Source organism: Ascidia mentula, chromosome 3 (genome assembly GCF_947561715.1).
Source record: "Ascidia mentula chromosome 3, kaAscMent1.1, whole genome shotgun sequence".
NCBI lineage: Eukaryota > Metazoa > Chordata > Ascidiacea > Phlebobranchia > Ascidiidae > Ascidia > Ascidia mentula.
This window is the reverse complement of record NC_138568.1, coordinates 10300161-10318580: the sequence shown is the minus strand read 5'-3', so window position 1 is coordinate 10318580 and position 18420 is coordinate 10300161. Positions and strand designations below refer to the sequence as shown.

The 18420-nt window shown below is 37.9% G+C and overlaps 2 protein-coding genes across 4 annotated transcripts; one reads left to right on the top strand and one right to left on the bottom strand.

Annotated features, from left to right (window-relative positions):
- Window positions 1–3889: 3889 nt before the first annotated feature.
- LOC145894600 (aryl hydrocarbon receptor-like) lies at window positions 3890–13422 on the top strand. Of its 2 annotated transcripts, none has more exons than XM_082983219.1 (16): window positions 3890–4188; window positions 6492–6679; window positions 8241–8344; window positions 8474–8563; window positions 8715–8889; window positions 9187–9266; window positions 9673–9875; window positions 10112–10218; window positions 10278–10419; window positions 10488–11502; window positions 11717–11848; window positions 11907–12030; window positions 12116–12159; window positions 12235–12291; window positions 12533–12659; window positions 12722–13422. In XM_082983219.1, the coding sequence occupies exons 1-16, from the start codon at window positions 4115–4117 to the stop codon at window positions 12727–12729; spliced, it is 2670 nt and encodes an 889-aa protein (XP_082839345.1). In that variant the 5' UTR covers window positions 3890–4114; the 3' UTR covers window positions 12730–13422. The 2 variants fall into 2 exon arrangements, with proteins under 2 accessions (XP_082839345.1, XP_082839344.1); XM_082983218.1 differs by having other exon boundaries at window positions 3891–4188; window positions 12232–12291.
- Window positions 13423–13600: 178 nt separating this feature from the next.
- Window positions 13601–18300, bottom strand: LOC145894942 (tRNA wybutosine-synthesizing protein 2 homolog). 2 transcript variants are annotated; one of them, XM_082983661.1, is made up of 6 exons: window positions 18139–18300; window positions 17852–18002; window positions 17592–17751; window positions 17213–17322; window positions 16916–17073; window positions 13601–14544 (listed from the first exon to the last, which is right to left on the bottom strand). In XM_082983661.1, the coding sequence occupies exons 1-6, from the start codon at window positions 18151–18153 to the stop codon at window positions 14125–14127; spliced, it is 1014 nt and encodes a 337-aa protein (XP_082839787.1). In that variant the 5' UTR covers window positions 18154–18300; the 3' UTR covers window positions 13601–14124. The 2 variants fall into 2 exon arrangements, with proteins under 2 accessions (XP_082839787.1, XP_082839788.1); XM_082983662.1 differs by having other exon boundaries at window positions 17592–17745.
- Window positions 18301–18420: the final 120 nt, after the last annotated feature.

The following is an 18420-nucleotide window of genomic DNA, read 5'->3' as shown; positions in this document are numbered from 1 at the left end:
TGCCTCATGAGGTGGCTGTGGATGGCGAGAGGTTTCATTTCGCGTGGTTTTTGATTGCTAAACTTTGGGCACTATATTATCTGCGGATTTTAATCACATGTTTTGTGAGTAATATTTCTCAAGAACAAAACTTTGTGGGTAAGTTGATAAAAAAATGACAAAAAACAAGTGATTCGAGTTGGAACCAATTTTGTGTGTAAATAATTAGACATAAACCAATGGACTAACGTGGGGTGGATGGAAAAGCGTTCCATATAGAAAAGGCTGGAATCAAAAAGATGAAAACTTTGTCCAAGACCGCTTAGTTTTAAACTACACAACAACGGGCATTTCCATTTTACGCGGTCACATACCCAGACAAACGGCAGCCATTTGACTGTGACCGTTGGTCACGCACACTTCTGTCTCGCATGCTAAGTAAATTGACTTGTCAGGAATCATTTACAGGGCGCATCTTCCGGTGGTGTAGCTGAAATCGACCTCACAAGAATGAATTGATAAAGTGTTGCGGGCAGCTTTACAAGCGCGCTTATTAAAGCACGGGAACGTATTAGCAATTTTTGAAGCGTGTCATTACAAAATCTACATCCTTCACAAATGTCAGACATTGAGCTGAAAAGAGGTAATGACTAGTGACACAACAAAGCCGCAATTAATGCAGCCTATAGTGATTTAACTATTGCTGCGCCTTTCAAATTAAAGTTGGGCGTCTGATAAGCTACCAAACTGCTTTTCACAAGCGCCCACTATTACGCTTCAGGCTGTACAAGTTTACATACTTTTCGAAACAGAATGTCGACGGCTAGTATATGTGAAAGTTTATGTTTGTTCATTTTTAGACCGGCAAAATCCCATTTGCCGCTAGGGGGTGAATGCGAGACGGTTGGGTGGAGTTTAGCGATTGCGTGCGAACAAGCGAAAACGATGCCCCAAGAGCGATATTTTTATCTTTTTCTCATTCGGTGGTCGCCGCAGCTGAGGAACGAGAAGCAAGTCTTCTGAGATGCGCGCCGAACTCACTTTAAACAAACAGTGGGGCGCTTACCACAACATAGCGATGCTCGGGAGGGAGTGAGGGGGGGAACGCAAGTGCGAGCAAATCGTCCAAAATCAACTGGAACTTTCAGCCCCTTTTCGAGGGAAAATCTCGGCGTGTTTGAATGTTGTGACAGCCTTTGTTTGGTGGCTTTCCCGGAATGAGTCAGGTCAATTCTGCCCGGCTGCCGTAAACGCCAGTGAGCCGCGTCCAGAAACCGGGTGCGGTCAACAAGGTCCGCCCGCAGGGCCCTTAAGTCGGGCACACTTTGCTTGCCGTGGTGACAACAAAGCGTCGACGCTGGGCTCCAGTTGATAAGACTTTGGCAAAAACACGGTGAAGGTATGGTCTCAGTTACCAGTTGTGACACATCAAGAGCAACGCTGCGAAAAAAAGGCGGCGCGATAAGATCGCGCGATGCGCAGTGGTGCATGACCCCTTGACGTAGTTTGTTTTCCACTCATTGGTTGGGGAATTAGTTTTGGGTCGCTTACGGCCAAGCGGAATGATTGTACAAAACGGGCTTCGTGGTAATTCTTTTGCCCCAGGAAACCATAAACACTTCGCCCTTCTGTAAGCCTCGGTAAACACTGGAACTGACACGATGTTTTCTGCAAAACTGTTTGCGAATTACACACATACCATAAACAGTGCTATTTTACTGCAAATATTCTTTTTTTTTGGGGGGGGGGGCGAAAGCAAATAGCTATATTTCTTGTCTAAACAGCCATATTTTTTACTGCATTTTATCAAACATATGTATTCTGAATATCTTGTTTTTCATGAGAGAATATTCTAACTTCACTGTAAAGATGGAAATTATTTCAACAACAATATTTGTAGAAGAATTTTTCAGCGCGCAACAAATTTAGGTGATACCTTAAAGAATTAGTTTGTCGTTTTTTGGCAACTGAAAACACCCAATGACTTTAAAGTATGCAGGATAAAACATTTCAAATCATATTTGGCAAGATTGACACATGCGTCTCGGCCATTACCTCAACGTAAATAACAACATGGTGGAATAAATTGCTAGAACTGAGCTCGCGTCACGAAATAATGTGCTGTCCCTCCAACTTCTTATCGCGTCATTATAAGTCAAACAGGGGTGTGTGGCCATTACCCCGACGTTGATGAATTGCCAACTGCGAGAGTTCGACATTTGAAAGTCAAAATTCAAAAAGAAAAACAGCAGGCCAAGGCAAAACAAAAATGCTGATAATCTTTGAAGATTTTTATCTCCGAACGTGAAGGCTGGCGGCTCTCCGGGAACTTGACAATCCAAAAAGTTTATTGTTGCTTGCAAAAACAAGCAATTGGGATTTAGGTGAAACGGCGATACCTCAGCTTTACGAAGGAGAAAATTGGTCAAACGACCGCAAGTTTGTTATTGTTAATCGCGAACCCACGTAACCTATCGTGAAGTTAGGGATTATGACGTAGGCAATAATTACCTCAGTTTTCTCGGAACTAAAGTAAGAGCTTGGGAAGTTTGACTAAAAAAACATCCATTTGTCTAGAGTATATGTGAAAATATAATGTCATCACATTGATAAAAGATTTAAAAGTGTTTCAGAATAATACCAAAACAGAAAATTGATATTTTTGACCGTGCCCTAGTGTTTTAACTCTCCCAGGAATTTTCCGCTAAAATAACAGCAGATACCCGTGATTGACAAATACTCGAAAGAGGCGGATGCCAAGGAACTTTCTAGACTAAAAACGCAGACGATCGATGCTTTAATTTGCGCTTACGGCTGCATCTCCTCAAACCAAAAATCAAACAAACACTCGTTATGTTTGTTTATATCGAACCGCGCTGTAGGCATATATGCCTGCAGGCGCATCAGAATAAGAGACGAGCGCCACATTTGCGAAAGGATAGACATGGAAAAAGTAGATTGATATTTTTTATGACGACAACCAACAATACTTTTTTCGTCATTTGAAGAATGTGACGTTTATATTTTTAATGTCATAACGTTAGAAATGCAGTTTTGCTCAAAGTTAAATCGATAATTTTTGTTAACTGCTTGCAGTAGGTCCCAGCACAACAAAATGACTTTCTCTTTGAAATACAGACGGAGTCCGTCGTTTCAGACAGCTACTTCCTCCCTGCAGCGCAGTAACCTCGTTTCAGTTCTGGCAAAAACACCGGTTTCCAACACAAACTTGCATAACGTAATCATAAACTGTAAACTGGCTTGAGACGAAGCATTCACCAAAAGTTTGCCAACAGTGGGAAGAAGGTGTTGTTATAGCAATCAGTATTCGCAAAATGGAAAAGCCGGATATGGACTTGGGGGTTTATCACAGCGAGAGCCGCGGAATTATTTAATGATTAACCTGTTTATCGCAGTACAGTTGCTTGGCGTCATTCTTTAGGCCAAAACAAATTTGTAAACAGGTGCCAATGTAGTTGTATTGCAGACCATGAGAAAGAGAAGCTCTGGGGTTTTCCGGTAATTTGTGACCGCTTCTTGGAAGAGCCATTTTATTTATTTGGAGCAAAATGATCTCGATGTTTTGAAATTTAGTGATTTCTTGGCTATACGATTTAGCATAACCACAAATGTACGTTAAATAGCCAAAGGGCAATCTTCAATAAATCTCGATTTGAACAAAAGCAAAAAGCCGCGCAAAAATCACGTTTCTGTCTGCCTCAATGAAAAAACTTCTTTTACGTGTTTCCTCGTGTCTCATGGGTGTGCGGACGATTTTGCGTGCTTCGCGCACGTGTATGTGCTCCACTGCTCAGAGCTGAGGCCCGGAGAAGAGCAAACAGCCAAAAAACGGGAGAACCGTGACGTAGCTGGCTTGTCTACCTCTTTTGCTTCCCTTTCGAGAGAGAACGATTTCGCGCAACAGGCATATTTTGGATAACACCATTACGGCAGCTTTACGAAATAACATGTATAAGATATTGATTTTTTGTTGATTGAAGCTTTGGTAGTCACAAATAGATCTGATAGAAAAGTTTACAGAAAAGAGACTTTGAAAGTGTTTCGCTACAAGAATTTGTCATAAAATCGCATGTACGTTTGTTGAGAAGAAAGCCTGTCTGTTTTCAGTTTCGCGATGTCGGGTGTTCAAGTAGCCAACAACGGAACCCAGTATGCTGTAAAAAAGAGACGGCGGCCTCAAACCAAGAAGTAAGATTCCTTCTCATTCCGCGTCTTTTTGTATTTAATTTAACTGATGTCAAGAAATGGACAATTTCTTTGATGTTGTCACGTTTATAACTTTTACTTTTGTTGTAAAATCAACGGGTGCAATGTCTGTTAGAATATGGGTATCATGATCCCTCAGCTGACAACCATGCCCAATAGCGCACGATTCTGTCATCGCCACCATATCTACGAAAGAAATTAGAGGTTCACGGTGAAACCAGCGGGTGGAACGTCAACAAAGGGCGAAATAGAATGATAAGGCAAAATAAAAAAAAATCGCCGCTAGGCTCCGCGTGCCTTGTCACGCAACGTCGTCCATCTTGCTTTCGGCCGAGAAGAATCCAAATACCAATGATTTTACCTTTGACGCCAATACAAGTTGGTTGTTGTGATCTCTTTAAACATACTTTGATAAATGACAGGGTCAAAAAATAAACTGAATTGAAATTTCCCAAAGATTTACTTACCATTACGCTTTTCAAAGAAAACGCAAGTAGATCTGATTTCAATCAAGTTTAAACTTGTGTACCGCAACAAACTCATGACGGCGTTGCTTTGATTATGTTGCAAGGGAAACATAGCAAGAGCATATTGATTGTAGCTTTCATGTCAAAACTCCTAGGTACTGTCAATCCCTCTCGCAAGAGCTTTGGCAGTGTAGTAACGTTTCCTGCCAGCTACGAAATATCAAACGGTTTCCAGCCCATAGAACGAGTTTGGAACCAGGAACATTGTCAGCATTTGCCAAGCAGCAGATAAATGTCAAACGCTTGCTCGCCTGCTTCCTTTGGTGAATAAAAAGTACTGCTGTTTTGACCGCACTTTGTTTTTCCATTATTGACTTGTTCTGGCGTAAAATTGATGGTTATCGTCACTGAACGGTCACCAACAACAACAAATATTTTTAACCATGTAAATAAATTATTAGCTGCTGCAAGGTTATTAAGTTTCAAAAACGCTTCATCAGTAACAATGACCTAATCCAAGTTTATCCAGAGTTTTTCGTGTTTGTGTTTCATGCATAGCACGCAATATAATTTTGTGGGAAATGGCTTTTATTTTAATTGGTTAGTCTTAATCAGTCAAATGTACACACCGTCAGCACACACCAAATAAAAAGCGGATTAATTTAGACTTCTATCAGTGATCAATGTGATAAAGGGATTTTGTTTTACCAGCATGGTTGGTTGGTGGGCAAACCCATTACTGACTCACAAGATCAACCTGCCAACATGCCCTTTAACCAGTAAACAACAACACCTTAGCTGTCATTCTACAAAATCAGGCATCTGTACGTCGCAACATTATCTTTGTTTTCCGCCTAACATTTCCCATGACCATGTACTGTGGGCTGTTATTGGTTGACAGGTGCATGTTATTTGTCAGTGTGTAAACGTAACGTAATTCGTTGAAGGCAAACGTGTTTCACATCCTTGTTTGTCTTGTGCACGGTAATGGAATGCGGAATGTCACACAAAATGGACGCTTCCGCACTCGCATCAACATCCGATTAGCATTAGATCGACAGCAGCAGATGCCAGGTGTTTTCATAGGGTACAATGTCGCCCTAGCGACGATGCGACCTTTATTAACAATTACAGATTATCAGAAAATGGTTACAATGTAGGCTACCCAAGGTTACATAAGATTGCGCAAAATTAACATAACATAGAAAGTGGTTTCTGGTTCGTACAGCAACTCATATTGTGGTATAGGCTACATTTTTTGAGGATTATTTTCTAATTTTCGTTTAAAGAACTACTGAAGGAATTCGGAGTTGTCGACGCATTGCAACAACTTCCTGAACTTTCATCGAACAAATTACGTTGCTCTTTGCTCTACAATTGAAAAGAAATTGTTTTTTCTGGTTTTGGCAATAGACACGTCCATAAAATAGTTTTCGGAAGTAATCTTTCGGCGCAAAACAAGAAGGCTCCACAGCATTGCTGCGTCATCCCCATTTCCAGCAAATAAATATGAACACAGCAACAAGACATGATCTGCTATATCACGAAGTGCTCATGGTTGTCGCCAGTCACGTAAACTTTTGCGTTACATTTGTCGAGATTATGACGCCATTTATCGCGCAGGATACATTTTTTGCTGTGTTTACTTCGGTAAAGTTACACATTTAAAATTGCGCAGCAGCAACCAAATTCTGAAACTGCTGTTTCTCAACTTTGGCAAAGCAAAATTTGTGGAACATTTTTTGCGCTGTTGTTCCTTATGTAGGATACAGTCACAGTCGCAGCTACTGCAATATTAATGAATTGCTTGTAATTCAGAGAGAAGGAAGCTTCGCAGGAGGAAACTAAGACCAACCCCAGCAAAAGGCACCGGGACAGACTCAATACTGAGCTCGACCACTTGGCAAAGTCCATTCCGTTCACTGATGAAGTTTTAAACAAGCTTGACAAGCTTTCAATATTGCGTCTGGCAGTTGCTTATTTCCGGAACAAAACCTATTATGCCGGTAAGCCTGTTCAGTATGATGTAATAAAACACAGAAAATTCATTTTGTTTCCTCGTGCTTGGAAATTACTAATTTGTTTCATAATAGTTTTGTGTCAATGCCAAATAACTACCCAAATGAATAGTGGCGTTGTGCGACCAAGCAAACAATAGTGTATTGCATCTGACAATGAAATCTATCCGGACTTGGCCTAAACAGTTGTGATGGCATATAATTGCATTACTGTATACATACCACTTGCGCATTTCGAGTGGTACAGTGCAGACATTGTGCCGTCAGCGCTGTTTCTGATCATTTTAATAAAAATACAACAGCCTTTCACAAACAACATGTTACTTACCTCCGTTATCAAAATCCAAAGTAAAGGCACTCCTTGCTCGGCATACAAGGTTGGATTGAAAGCGTAACACACGTTATCTTCAACACAAATCCGGTTTGTTCAGAGGTACGAAAACATGGCCGGTATTGGCCTTTTGTTGCAGTTGTTTGTTTAGCGATAACTGGCGTGCGGAATACACTGCCAAAGAAATTTATTTGCCCTACCATTTTGTACTGACAATTATGTTTGTAGAGTAATATCGGTGAGTTCCGGCAATATTATTCTGCTATAGCCTATAATTAGGAGGAAACTAAAGCAAAAACCACATTTGCATTAGAAACTGCTTCACCACGTGTAGTGGTCACAAATAAAAGCAGTGTAGTGATAGTCCGCAAATATGTTTTTCTTGTCACGTATTTTTTGCAGGGTTTCAGCCATGAGAACTGGGCAAAGGGTCTCTTACACTAGCGTGATTAAAGGTCCGTTTTAACGTTAACGAAATCTTACAACTTTATCACCAACGTTCGTTTTTTTTTCGATTGAATGGAATGTTGTTGTAAACTTCTTGTTCCATGATTCAGGCTGCGAAGTTTCCAGACTCGTGGAAAATAAAAAGATGGCTTTTGCAGACGCTCTTTTCCGAATCGATAAATGAACTTTTCGAGCAGCGAGAGTGAACTAAATCATTACCGGCCACAGAAGCACTCTCGCAGAAATGCCAGTTGTGCACCACACTGGCAACGCTTCTAAAGTTGCACAAAAGCGATTACAAGGGACAGTAACGTGCGCTTTCATGCGTGGAGGACGTGCAGTACTAACACAAAAAAACCAACCGTTTCGCCACCACCTCGAAGCGCCTGTGCTCCACTGAGCGTAAAAGAAACAAGACGAAGCTAAGAAGACCAGCAGTGTAGCGATCTGAGGGCAAAAGAAACGCTCGCTTCGCACGCTAACAGTTCCACTCCAATAAGCAGGGCGCCTTAGGGCCACGCCATGATGTGTAGACGATAGGGCGTCTGGGTTTGGCGCTGCCGACCAACACTTTTTTATGTAATGAAAAAACTATGCTCTAACAACAAATAAGTTACCTTAACATGTCCAACAAATACATTTTTGACCAAAAATACACATGTCACAAACTTAAAAGAAAAACTAAAATCCATGTTAAGTCTCTGTGTAGTTTGATTTCATACCATTTTAACAAGGGTCCTTCACAAAGTCAATAAATGAATGTGTTTTAAGCTGAACTGTCAGACAACAATGAATTGGAACAACTCGGGCAGATGGTGCCCAAGTTGCAAGACCAGTTGCCATTCACAGAAACAGAGAGTCAACTTTCCCTAATGGTAAAACACTTGAATATATTTAGTTAAAATAAGTTAATAGCAATATGTTTGGTTGTGGATTTACTCTTATATCAGCAATGAATCACAGAAATGAAATAGAACCTGTTCTTGACCTCATGATTTGTTCAGGCACTACATGGGTTTATTGTGGTTGTCACACAAGACTACAATATTTTTCATGTCTCTGAAACTGTGCAGGACTATCTTGGATTTCCACAGGTAAGATCTTACATTTAGACAAGACTTTGTTCAGCATGAATCAAACATAAAGATTTATCTGAAAGACTTTGAATGGGTGTGTAGTCCAACGTTCTACTGATACAATATATAAATTGCTTTTCTTAACATCTTGTGTTTAAATTTTTGAAAGTGTGATGTGATGAATCAATCAATGCTGGACTTAATCCATGCGGAAGACCGGGAAATTTTTCAGCGACACATGCAGCTCAACCCCCAGCAGGCTCCTCCAGAGCCTCCACAGGAGGGTGATCCACCAACGATGCCTGAATATGCAAAATACGGGTTTTCTCCAGACATGTTTAAGGGTAAATATGGATAAAAAAACTTTTATCGTTGCAAAAATGTTGCTTAGTGAAACAATAAAAAAACAGGGCTTCCCAACTGGCACCATGACTCCTACAGAAGGTTTTATACGTTGCAAACATTTAGTGTCGTAGGTATAACATTCAGTTGTAATATTTCATAAATTAAATTTCAGTTGTGATTTTTAAGTTGTTTCATTACAATCGACTCGTACACAGAATTTAAATAGCCTATTACTTTTAAACATTTAAAAATCACTCCTGTATTTTTGTGATGCACTCCTCTATTCTTGTCTGTAGAACTATCAGAGAAGGGGTTGATGCATAGGTCATTTATCTGCAGGCTAAGGTGCCTGCTAGACAACTCATCTGGATTTTTGGTAAATAGGCATACATTATTGTTTAAAGTCTAGTTTATTAAAATTTGATGATAAAAGTGATAAGATGTTGATGTTAAACGTGCAGTCCTTTATTTCCTATTGCAAACATTTTTAACTTGTTTGTTGAATGATTGAATTGCCATCTATCATGTTTATTTAATTTAGTATCAAAATGAGAGTCTCATTGTGTTTACTACAGTAGAAAGTATCTGCCAAAGACAGTCGTATTATCTTTCAATTTAGAGTTAAACACCCCACTTTACATTTTGATACTAAATTTGATTCGTGAATTATTCCCTTGGATTTTAAGTATAATAAAGTGATTCGGTCAAAAAGTTTTTGCATAGTTATGATATACCCAAATGTAATTTGGGAAAATACATAAATCAAAATGGTACTTTGGTAGGCTCTACACTTCACTGGGCACCTTCGGATAATCCGGGGTCAGAACAGAAGGGGAGAAGGAAATGTGCCATTACTGCCAGAAACTGCCCTCTTCCTTCTGGCCGCTCCACTCCAAACACCATCCATCCTAGAAATTAGAACGAAAAACTTTATTTTTCGCACAAAGCATAAACTGGACTACACTCCACTTGGAATCGATGCAAAGTTTGTACCAATACATGAAAAATTATTGCAATAGAACATAACTCACTGTTTTAGTTGATCTAAGCAAAACATGTGTAGTTAAAATCGTATATTGTGAAAATGTCATTTTTTAACATCTAAATGAAATTTTGTGACTATACCATATGCAACTTGAATAGACAAAAGTATCAACCCACCGACCAAGCAGTTTAAAATAAATTTTCTTGATGTTAATTATCCAAACACTTTTTGATCAGGGGAAAACTGGTTCTTGGTTACACGGAAGTGCAACTTCGGCAGAGATCTGGTTATGAGTTTATTCACTCTGCTGACATGATGCATTGTGCAGATGCCCATACAAAATGTAAGCTTTGTTACTTAACTGAAAGTTACAACCACTTATTGCATAATTTGTGTTTTTAGTGATGAGAAAAGGTGAAAGTGGCCTTACAGTGTTCAGACTCCTTCATCAAAACAATAAATGGTTGTGGGTAACTGCCTCTGCCAGACTGGTGTTTAGACACAATAGACCAGATTACATCATTTCAACACATCGACCTATTCCGTAAGTGCAAGTTACAAAACTATTGCTCTGCCTTCAGTAAATGTTGGCTAAAATAAAACCACTCACAGGGACCAAGAGGGAGAGGACCACATGAAGAAACGCAGTTCTGCATTTCGATTTGATTTCACAGGACACGCTATTCTGTATGGCCAAGTAAACCCAATTGGCACAAGAGGAGGACCAGAGAAAAATCCTCTAAATGAAGGCATGGAGCAGTTGGATGGCCCAGCTTCAAAGAAAACAAAAATGGAAAATGGGTTTGAACCTGGATTTGATGATGTTGACAGAAAAACTCTATATGGTGCTCTGTCAATGCAGCAGATGGACATATACAGTGGAAACTTGCCAAATCAAACTTCTGACATCTTTGCCAATCCTGGCATTCCAGCATCATGTGAAGTGGGGGGTATGGCAAACGTTAACCCATACGATGATGACTCGCTCCAACAACAAAACGGCCCCAGAACTGATGGTTCAGATATTCACTTTTATCCGTTTGCAGAACCAAATTCAAATCAAAGTCCTTGTAGCTCCATGAAGGATGTCATTTCTCCTGGCCAAAATCCTTATCACCAGAACCAGACTATGAACCAACAGAATATGTTTGTTGCACCCGGAAAGGCAATTAACAATGGTGGTGCAATGGTTGGTTGTTCAAAGCAGGAGCCCCCGCCTTTGCATCACCATCCAATCACTGATCCAAACCAAACATCTGTACATAACCCTAACCCTAGTTACCAGCAGCAAAATGCTGTCAGAGCTGGAAATAAACGACCCTACCCATATGGCAAAGCTGAAAATAGTACAATGCACACTTCATCTATGGGAAAAACGATGCCAAAGTCTGAAATCACAGCCCAGCAACAGCCGTTTCCAACACATGTCAATGAACCACGTAACGAACAAAACATGTCGAGTTCGTTGTACTTTTCCAACAACTTACAGACACAAGACAATAATTACAAATATCAAATGTTGGAAGAAAGTATTACACCTATAAATGCACCGTTCGGTAATGCTTCAGTAATGGAATCCATGACTATTAAGTCAACTATTGTCATGCAAGACAGAAACCATACCATGGTAAGATTTCTGAGTTTGTTGCAACTTCAAACACAACTGCAAGGCGTAATGTGTATTAACATGGTACCAATTGTTATAATAAAATTGTAAAGGACATAAGTGTACAAAATATAGACTGATTTGACTTTGAGTGGTAATGCACTGTAATTTGTGAAGAAAAAACATGACGTTTCTAATTTGCCTTCTTCGCAACTGAAGTGTTACAATGTTACAGAACATGTCAGGTCAAAATCCAAGTATTGACACTGATCTTCCTGTGCCATCAAACTGGAATAATATGGAACTTGTTGGACAACAAGAAAACCAAATTCAATTTGATCTAAACAAGATTGCCAGCCATTACCAGGTATATAAATGCTTTACCTATACAACCCAAATAATGTTTTAAAATTTGTTTTTGCCAGACGACAAATCCTTTGTCTAAAGTACAAAACTACTTGAATAAACACCCATCGCATGCAATGGCCATTGCTACAGGTCTCATTCCAGATGAAGACATGCCCAACATAAACGCTGACAAAGTTCAAGGTGTGTTATAATAACGAGGGGTGATGAGTTTTTCAATCTAAAAAACATAAAAAAAAAATTCTAATTAAACTATTGTTTCCTATAGCATTTATGTCAAGTTGCCAGTTCAAAGAACCAAATACAGCTGTGGTAAGACACTGTTGTATGAATTGCTCAAAAAGACAGATTTTACAAAGAATACTAATGTTTTATCACTTTTAGCAGATGCAGCCTTCTACTCACCCTCCTATTGCTCAAAAAGACCCTTTTTATCTCAATCAGGTCAGTCCAAGTACAATATTCCAAATGCCTATCGAAAAAGCTTAGTTGTTACTATATAAAAAAGTAACAGAAGTGCAAACGTATGTTAAACGGTCACATAATTACAGTTGCTGAACTACAGTCAAGTTGATTGCAAGTTATATTTAACATTTGTTTTAAACAATGTTTTTGACAAGCCATGCTAAAATTTAATGAATTCTATAAATTACATTTTCTGTAATCTTAACTTTTTTTGTTGTAGTATGACAGTACTGCCAGTGTTTCTCCGAATATGAGTTTATCATCCATCCAATCTATGAGCACTAATTATGATGAGCAATCTGAAATACCAGAAAACAGCCAAGCTAACAATTTGTTCAACGATCTTGGTAATTATTAACTAACTTCTACCAATACTAACCCAGGTAACTGGTATTTATATATTTCTTAGTGCTATGATTTGGAATACTGACATGCCAAGCAAGTCTACACCAGCGTAAATCTCTAGCACAAAGTGCAAATGAAATTTGACCCGAATGTTTGTTCAAAACATTGTAAAGTGACATGTTGTTTTGGCTGAATGATGTTTGCTTAATGACTTTAAATTTTCCTTTGTATTTTTTCAATCTGAGGCTGTGAGTTTTTGCAGAGCATTGGTGTTACTATAACCAATGAAACGTTCATTTGGTATTTGTATATACTTTTTAAAGCTGCTTGATTTTATTTTTGGTTTAAATGTCTGTGAAAATGTACTGCACCACCTACATAGGTTTGAATATGTAAACAGCTGGTTTACTCACATATTCAATGTTTTATAGTTTAACTTGCACTGTTTATTAGCGCTTTGGTATAGTTGTCATGCTTTACCAGTTACCAAAAAAAATGGTTTTCTCTGGACAATATGAAGTTTGTAGCATGTCAGTATGTGCCTTATTTTTCAAATAAATGGGAGGCATTTTTAATGTTACAAGCAGTATTTACTTAACCTGGAACAGACAAACCTGGTATGATGGTGTGGTTTGCAACACATGTGGTGCTGTTACCGATTTATTTTTGGAAATAATGCAAAGGGCATGACATGCAAACCTGTTTTCAAAAAAGCTTATGTTGGGCTAAGTGTGGCATGAAATCAATAAACCATATATCGTGCCATGGTTGTGTGATCATTCATAACTGTTTCTATTTTAATCCTGTGCTGAAATGTGAATTTTGACAAAAACCTGTAAAATTTCTGACAAATTTCGACTCCCTTAAATAACATGGTCAAGTCACTTGGCTACAAAAATTTGGACTAAACAACACTATTATATGTTAATGCATGTCACTGCTCTGTAATAGCACAGGTTTATTACAGAGTGTAAATTGTTAATGCATAAATAGATACAAGAAAAAATAACTACAGTAAAACACCACAAAAATCACAAACAACAGTAAATGCTAAAATATTCATTTACAAATTATACAAAAATTCTTCGATGTTCAATTTAAAAAATGTCCCAAACACAAATTAATTAAAACTGCATGCATTACTTTAGTGAATCCAAACCTTCATGAGCATTAATCAATGCTCCCAAGACAAAAATTGTATTGCAACCTGATATGTATTTCTGGTCAATCATAAGTTAACAAGTTTTCACAGCCTTCAAATCAATGCCATGGAGATTATTTAAATCTAGTGCCAGTAACAAAATACCCAGTGTATGACTCTGAATATAAATACCAGAGTAAAAATATTGCATGACGATATCTTGTTATCTGTGATTTGTTATTTAGCAACTTTCATAAAAAAATTTATAAATGAAACAGTTTTCTGTAACCCAAAGCAAAATAAAAACTAATTAGCAAGAAACTCGGTTAGCTTGTTGACTTGGGATGGATACCCAAGTCTGCCACCATGTGGTCAATGTGTGGTGCATATGATTTTACCCTTTCTATGTGAATAACATTTACAAACCAGTTTTTACTTTCTGAATTATTAGATAGTTTATCCAAAATTTCAAGTAAATGCTGTGCAGTACACATGGCCCATTGTAACCAATCACTTTTCATTGTACGATTACATGAAGTATCAGCAAAACTAATTCTTTTATCGAAAGCAATGCTTCCATCAATCAATAGAGGTTCCTTTCCTTGTGAATAGGATGTTACATTTTCATGAATGTGCATAATACCACCATGTTGTTGTTTAAGGGCACGGCAAGCTGCCTCATAACTTGCAGCTGCAGATGGAATTAGTCCCAGAATAATGCGATCAGCAACATTTTGTGGACAAACCTAAACAAACACAGATCATACATTATCAAAACTAACAATTATTAACACTTAATAATTAATATAGGTGTAGAACACACAAAAATGTATGCAGTGTTGTCTTAATACATGTATTTTAAATGTTTTGGTTACCATGTCAGGGCACAGCTAGCTTTTTAAGAAAATTACATATTTACAATAAGGCACAATAAATAATAATGCCCTTCTGAGGGTTTAATACAGCAGTTTCCAACCTGGTATCATCAGTAAAATTCATGGGGTGCAATTTCCACCATAATCTGTACACTTCTGTGATGTTATTTTAAGGTTTAAAACTTTAATCATCTTTGTTTTTATTTTGTATGCATTCATTCATACAATGTCTGTGCTACTTGTGTAGAATATGAATATGTTTTAAAGTTTGAATACAGCATACAATGCTCATGGGCTGGCCGGGTGTCACAAAATCTTTATATCTTTGGTAGGGTGTCACAAGTTAATAAAGGATGGGAAGCACTGTTTTAATACAATGGGAAAGTGGAGTAAAGTTACGAAAAAGGATGAGTCATAAATAGAAACAGAGAATATCTTGTTTAAAATTTTGTTGTGCCACACTAGAATAAAAAAGTTAAATATTCTTCAAAGCAGTACGTCTACATCTGGAGTGCACAACTTTTTCACTGCTTCCAGCTGCAACACACCCACTATCATTTACTAACATTCGCCAGTAAAATAATACTTTATATATTACAAAGTTATTAAGTGTCGAAGTATTTAATGACTGCATCGTTCTTGCATGGCCTTTCAAAATAAACGTTTAAAATTAGGATGCTTATAGAAAACATCAGACCCGACTCCAGATTGCTGTCCAAAATTTGAGTAGAACATGTTCTTCAAATTCTTCGTTTAGAAAAATCTACTTCACACATGTGAGTGTTCCCAAAAAAAGAGTTTTTCTGGCCAATTCCTGTAGTTTTTTTGAGCGCTGCTTGAGATGTCTTTTAAAGAGACAACATTTGCTTCAGAAATCTTGTACTGTTTTGTACAAGAGACAAACTGTTGTTTTTAAAGGAAATTGAGCACTGTTGTTACTTGCACAAGAGCAAATCGACGAGTATTCAATATTCCCTTGTCAGAATGAATGCATTCAAAAACATCCATGATACATCGCTTAACAAATTCTCCATTGAATAGGGCTTTACTGTCACCAAGATGATATGCCACCTAGTAGTAAGCAGTGATAATTGGTAGAGTGTAGGAAGACGAGATACAATTGGTTTGCTGACGTACACACATTTTTTTGAATTTTTGACACATACCTTTCTAGACTCTCCCTCCAATTTTGCATAGATGTGCGACACATGCCGCTGAAAATGCTGCTTTGCATTATTAAGGTTTGCCAACTTGGCTACATTAGACACGACATGGAATGTGTTGCTTTTTGCATCATAACATAATGCACCTCCCACTTCGGATTAAACACCCTTTTCTCTTCTTTCAATAACCTTTTGCATTTTAACGACATGACCATAGACGGCGATTTAAGGGTGACATGTCACCCCTCACAAACAAACAGGGGTGACAATGTGTGTATTGTCACCCCTAGATTTCATTTAAATTAAAAAAATTAGGAAATATTGTCAGAAAAAACACATACATTATACTATGCCTTAAGCTAGTTTCAAACGACCTATATTATCCTTGTCACAATCAGTACAAACACAAGTGTCTCGTGGATTGTTATGCAACAAAGTGACACGAAATGGAATTTGCGTCGTTTACCTATGTTTAAGGCGATACGACTGACGAAATGTTTTTTGCGTGTTTCTGAAACCTGAAAAAGTCACCCTTAATTAATTACAAAACGTTAAAAAATCGACGCCTATGGACATGACTGAATGATAATAGAGAAAACATCAGAAAGTGACTGCAGGAATCAGCCTTTGCAAGTTGGTGACCGACAGTTTTAGGAATGACTGAATGATTTCATCCAAACTGTTTAGCTTTTTAAAACTTCATGATGATTTACAATATGCTATCAATTTGTTTTAACCTCACCATCTATATTATTGCACTTTGTGTTGCCTGTATTCAATAGTTGTAGAAGCTGCACCACACTTGGCATAGTGAGTCTTAAAATTTAGACAAACCGTCTTTCCAAACCAGTTTGAGAAGCCACATATCTCGTTACAGTGGTCTTACAATTTTAAATAGTACATGGCCACTAACGCATATATTTTAATAAATGTGTGCAAGGATGCAACAATTAACATCCGCAGCCGCAGGTTGTGCACCCCTGGTCTACATGGTGCAATATATATTACTTTTTAAATGCTATTTAAAATAGAGAAACATTAAGAATAGTTCATATGCCAAAATAAGAGCAATGATTAACCTTTCGGTTATCCCCTTCATGTACTGAACACTTTTGTGAAACTTTGTTTAAAGCTAAGTTATTCTTCAGAGCAACTGCAGCATCCGGGTTCCATTCACAAGCATGGACATGCTTTGCTTTTGCATGGACCAACAGTGGAAGAGTAAAATATCCAATGCCTTCAAAAATTTTTATTAGTTAGGAAAAAGTTAAAAACTATAATGTTGTTACTCATACTTTATAATACATATAACACGAATATATTTTCGTGAGTTACGTATATAACAAAAGTTTTGATGTCATAAAAAACAAAAGAACCTGCAAACATGTCCACAATAACTTCATCGTGACAGTTGAGTTTTGCCATACGAATTTTTTCAGTTATGTTTCCCGAAGAAAACATGCATTTTGTAACATCAAACTCATACCTAAAAATTCAATGCTTTTTATTACGTTGCCCAGGTTTACATAAAAAATATGTCATTTTACTGTGACAACGAACTACAGCGCGACAGGTTTGGACACAGAAATCATTGCTATTAAATTGGCTGTACACGGAAAGCATTTCGGCCCAATTATATTGTTTGGAACAATTTTCAGCCCCTAATCTTCCCTGGTCAAATATTTATGGCCTATTGTGAAAAAAGTGGTTATCCTGGTGCATACAATTGTACTGAAGCACTTTGTTTTACCATACTTGATTTTGTTGTCTTGGTGAACCACAATAGGATTATCTCCTTTTAACATCACAACTTGTGGCGTACGAAAGTCATCATTTGTGATAATAGTTTGTTGTGCCAGTCTTTTAGCATTGAGCGTCTTGGCCACCACATCCCAAAGTTTGTTCTTTTCTAAACCTACAAATAAGCTTAGTGATGGTAAAACTGATAACCTCACTAAATGTCAACATAACACATATGGGTTTTGTACACTTGAGCTAACTTTTGTGTCTCTTACCAACATTAGCCCATAAATCCTCTCCAAAGCAATTCTTCGGTAACAAGATCATGTCTCCATGTCTCTCCCATTTTCTGGGTAAATCGTTTTCCATGACTTGGGACCAAACAACACCAATTTCGGCACAAAGCTTTTGTACTGCATTGCAAAGCTGCAAGGCATTGAAAAAATAAATGTGGAGAGTATTGTGGTTAACATACAAGCGCATGGCAAAGGTATTGTTATCTAATTTTATGTTTAAAAAAACATACCATACTAATGTTTTCTTTACAAGCTGTAAAACACACCTGTGTAGCCGTCATCAAGTTGTTTTAATTTTATAGCAAATAACTAATAGCTATATATTTAAAGGGTTTCTACATGATTTGGTAAATGTAATTTGTTTTTGTTTGCACCTGAATCACTGCAATATATTTTTATTTAACTTCGCGGGTAAATTGAAGGGAAAATACCCTCACGCTTGCATGCAACTTCTCACATCAATACACCGCTAGAGTGCAGTAGCATGGGGTGGTCGTTATTCGGCAACTTCAGTTGCAGTCAAAATGTAATCTGTTTATCCAGCTCAA

Bases quoted from the DNA above. Each gene is read 5' to 3' on its own strand.
- LOC145894600 (XM_082983218.1), top strand. From the start codon at position 4,115: ATGTCGGGTGTTCAAGTAGCCAACAACGGAACCCAGTATGCTGTAAAA. The intron at 4,189-6,491 runs GTAAGATTCCTT...CTTGTAATTCAG, and splicing joins CGGCGGCCTCAAACCAAGAA to AGAGAAGGAAGCTTCGCAGG. The intron at 8,564-8,714 runs GTAAGATCTTAC...AATTTTTGAAAG, and splicing joins ACTATCTTGGATTTCCACAG to TGTGATGTGATGAATCAATC.
- LOC145894942 (XM_082983661.1), bottom strand. The intron at 17,752-17,851 runs GTAAGAGACACA...GCTTATTTGTAG, and splicing joins GGATTTATGGGCTAATGTTG to GTTTAGAAAAGAACAAACTT. The intron at 17,074-17,212 runs GTTCTTTTGTTT...AAATTTTTGAAG, and splicing joins TATTGTGGACATGTTTGCAG to GCATTGGATATTTTACTCTT.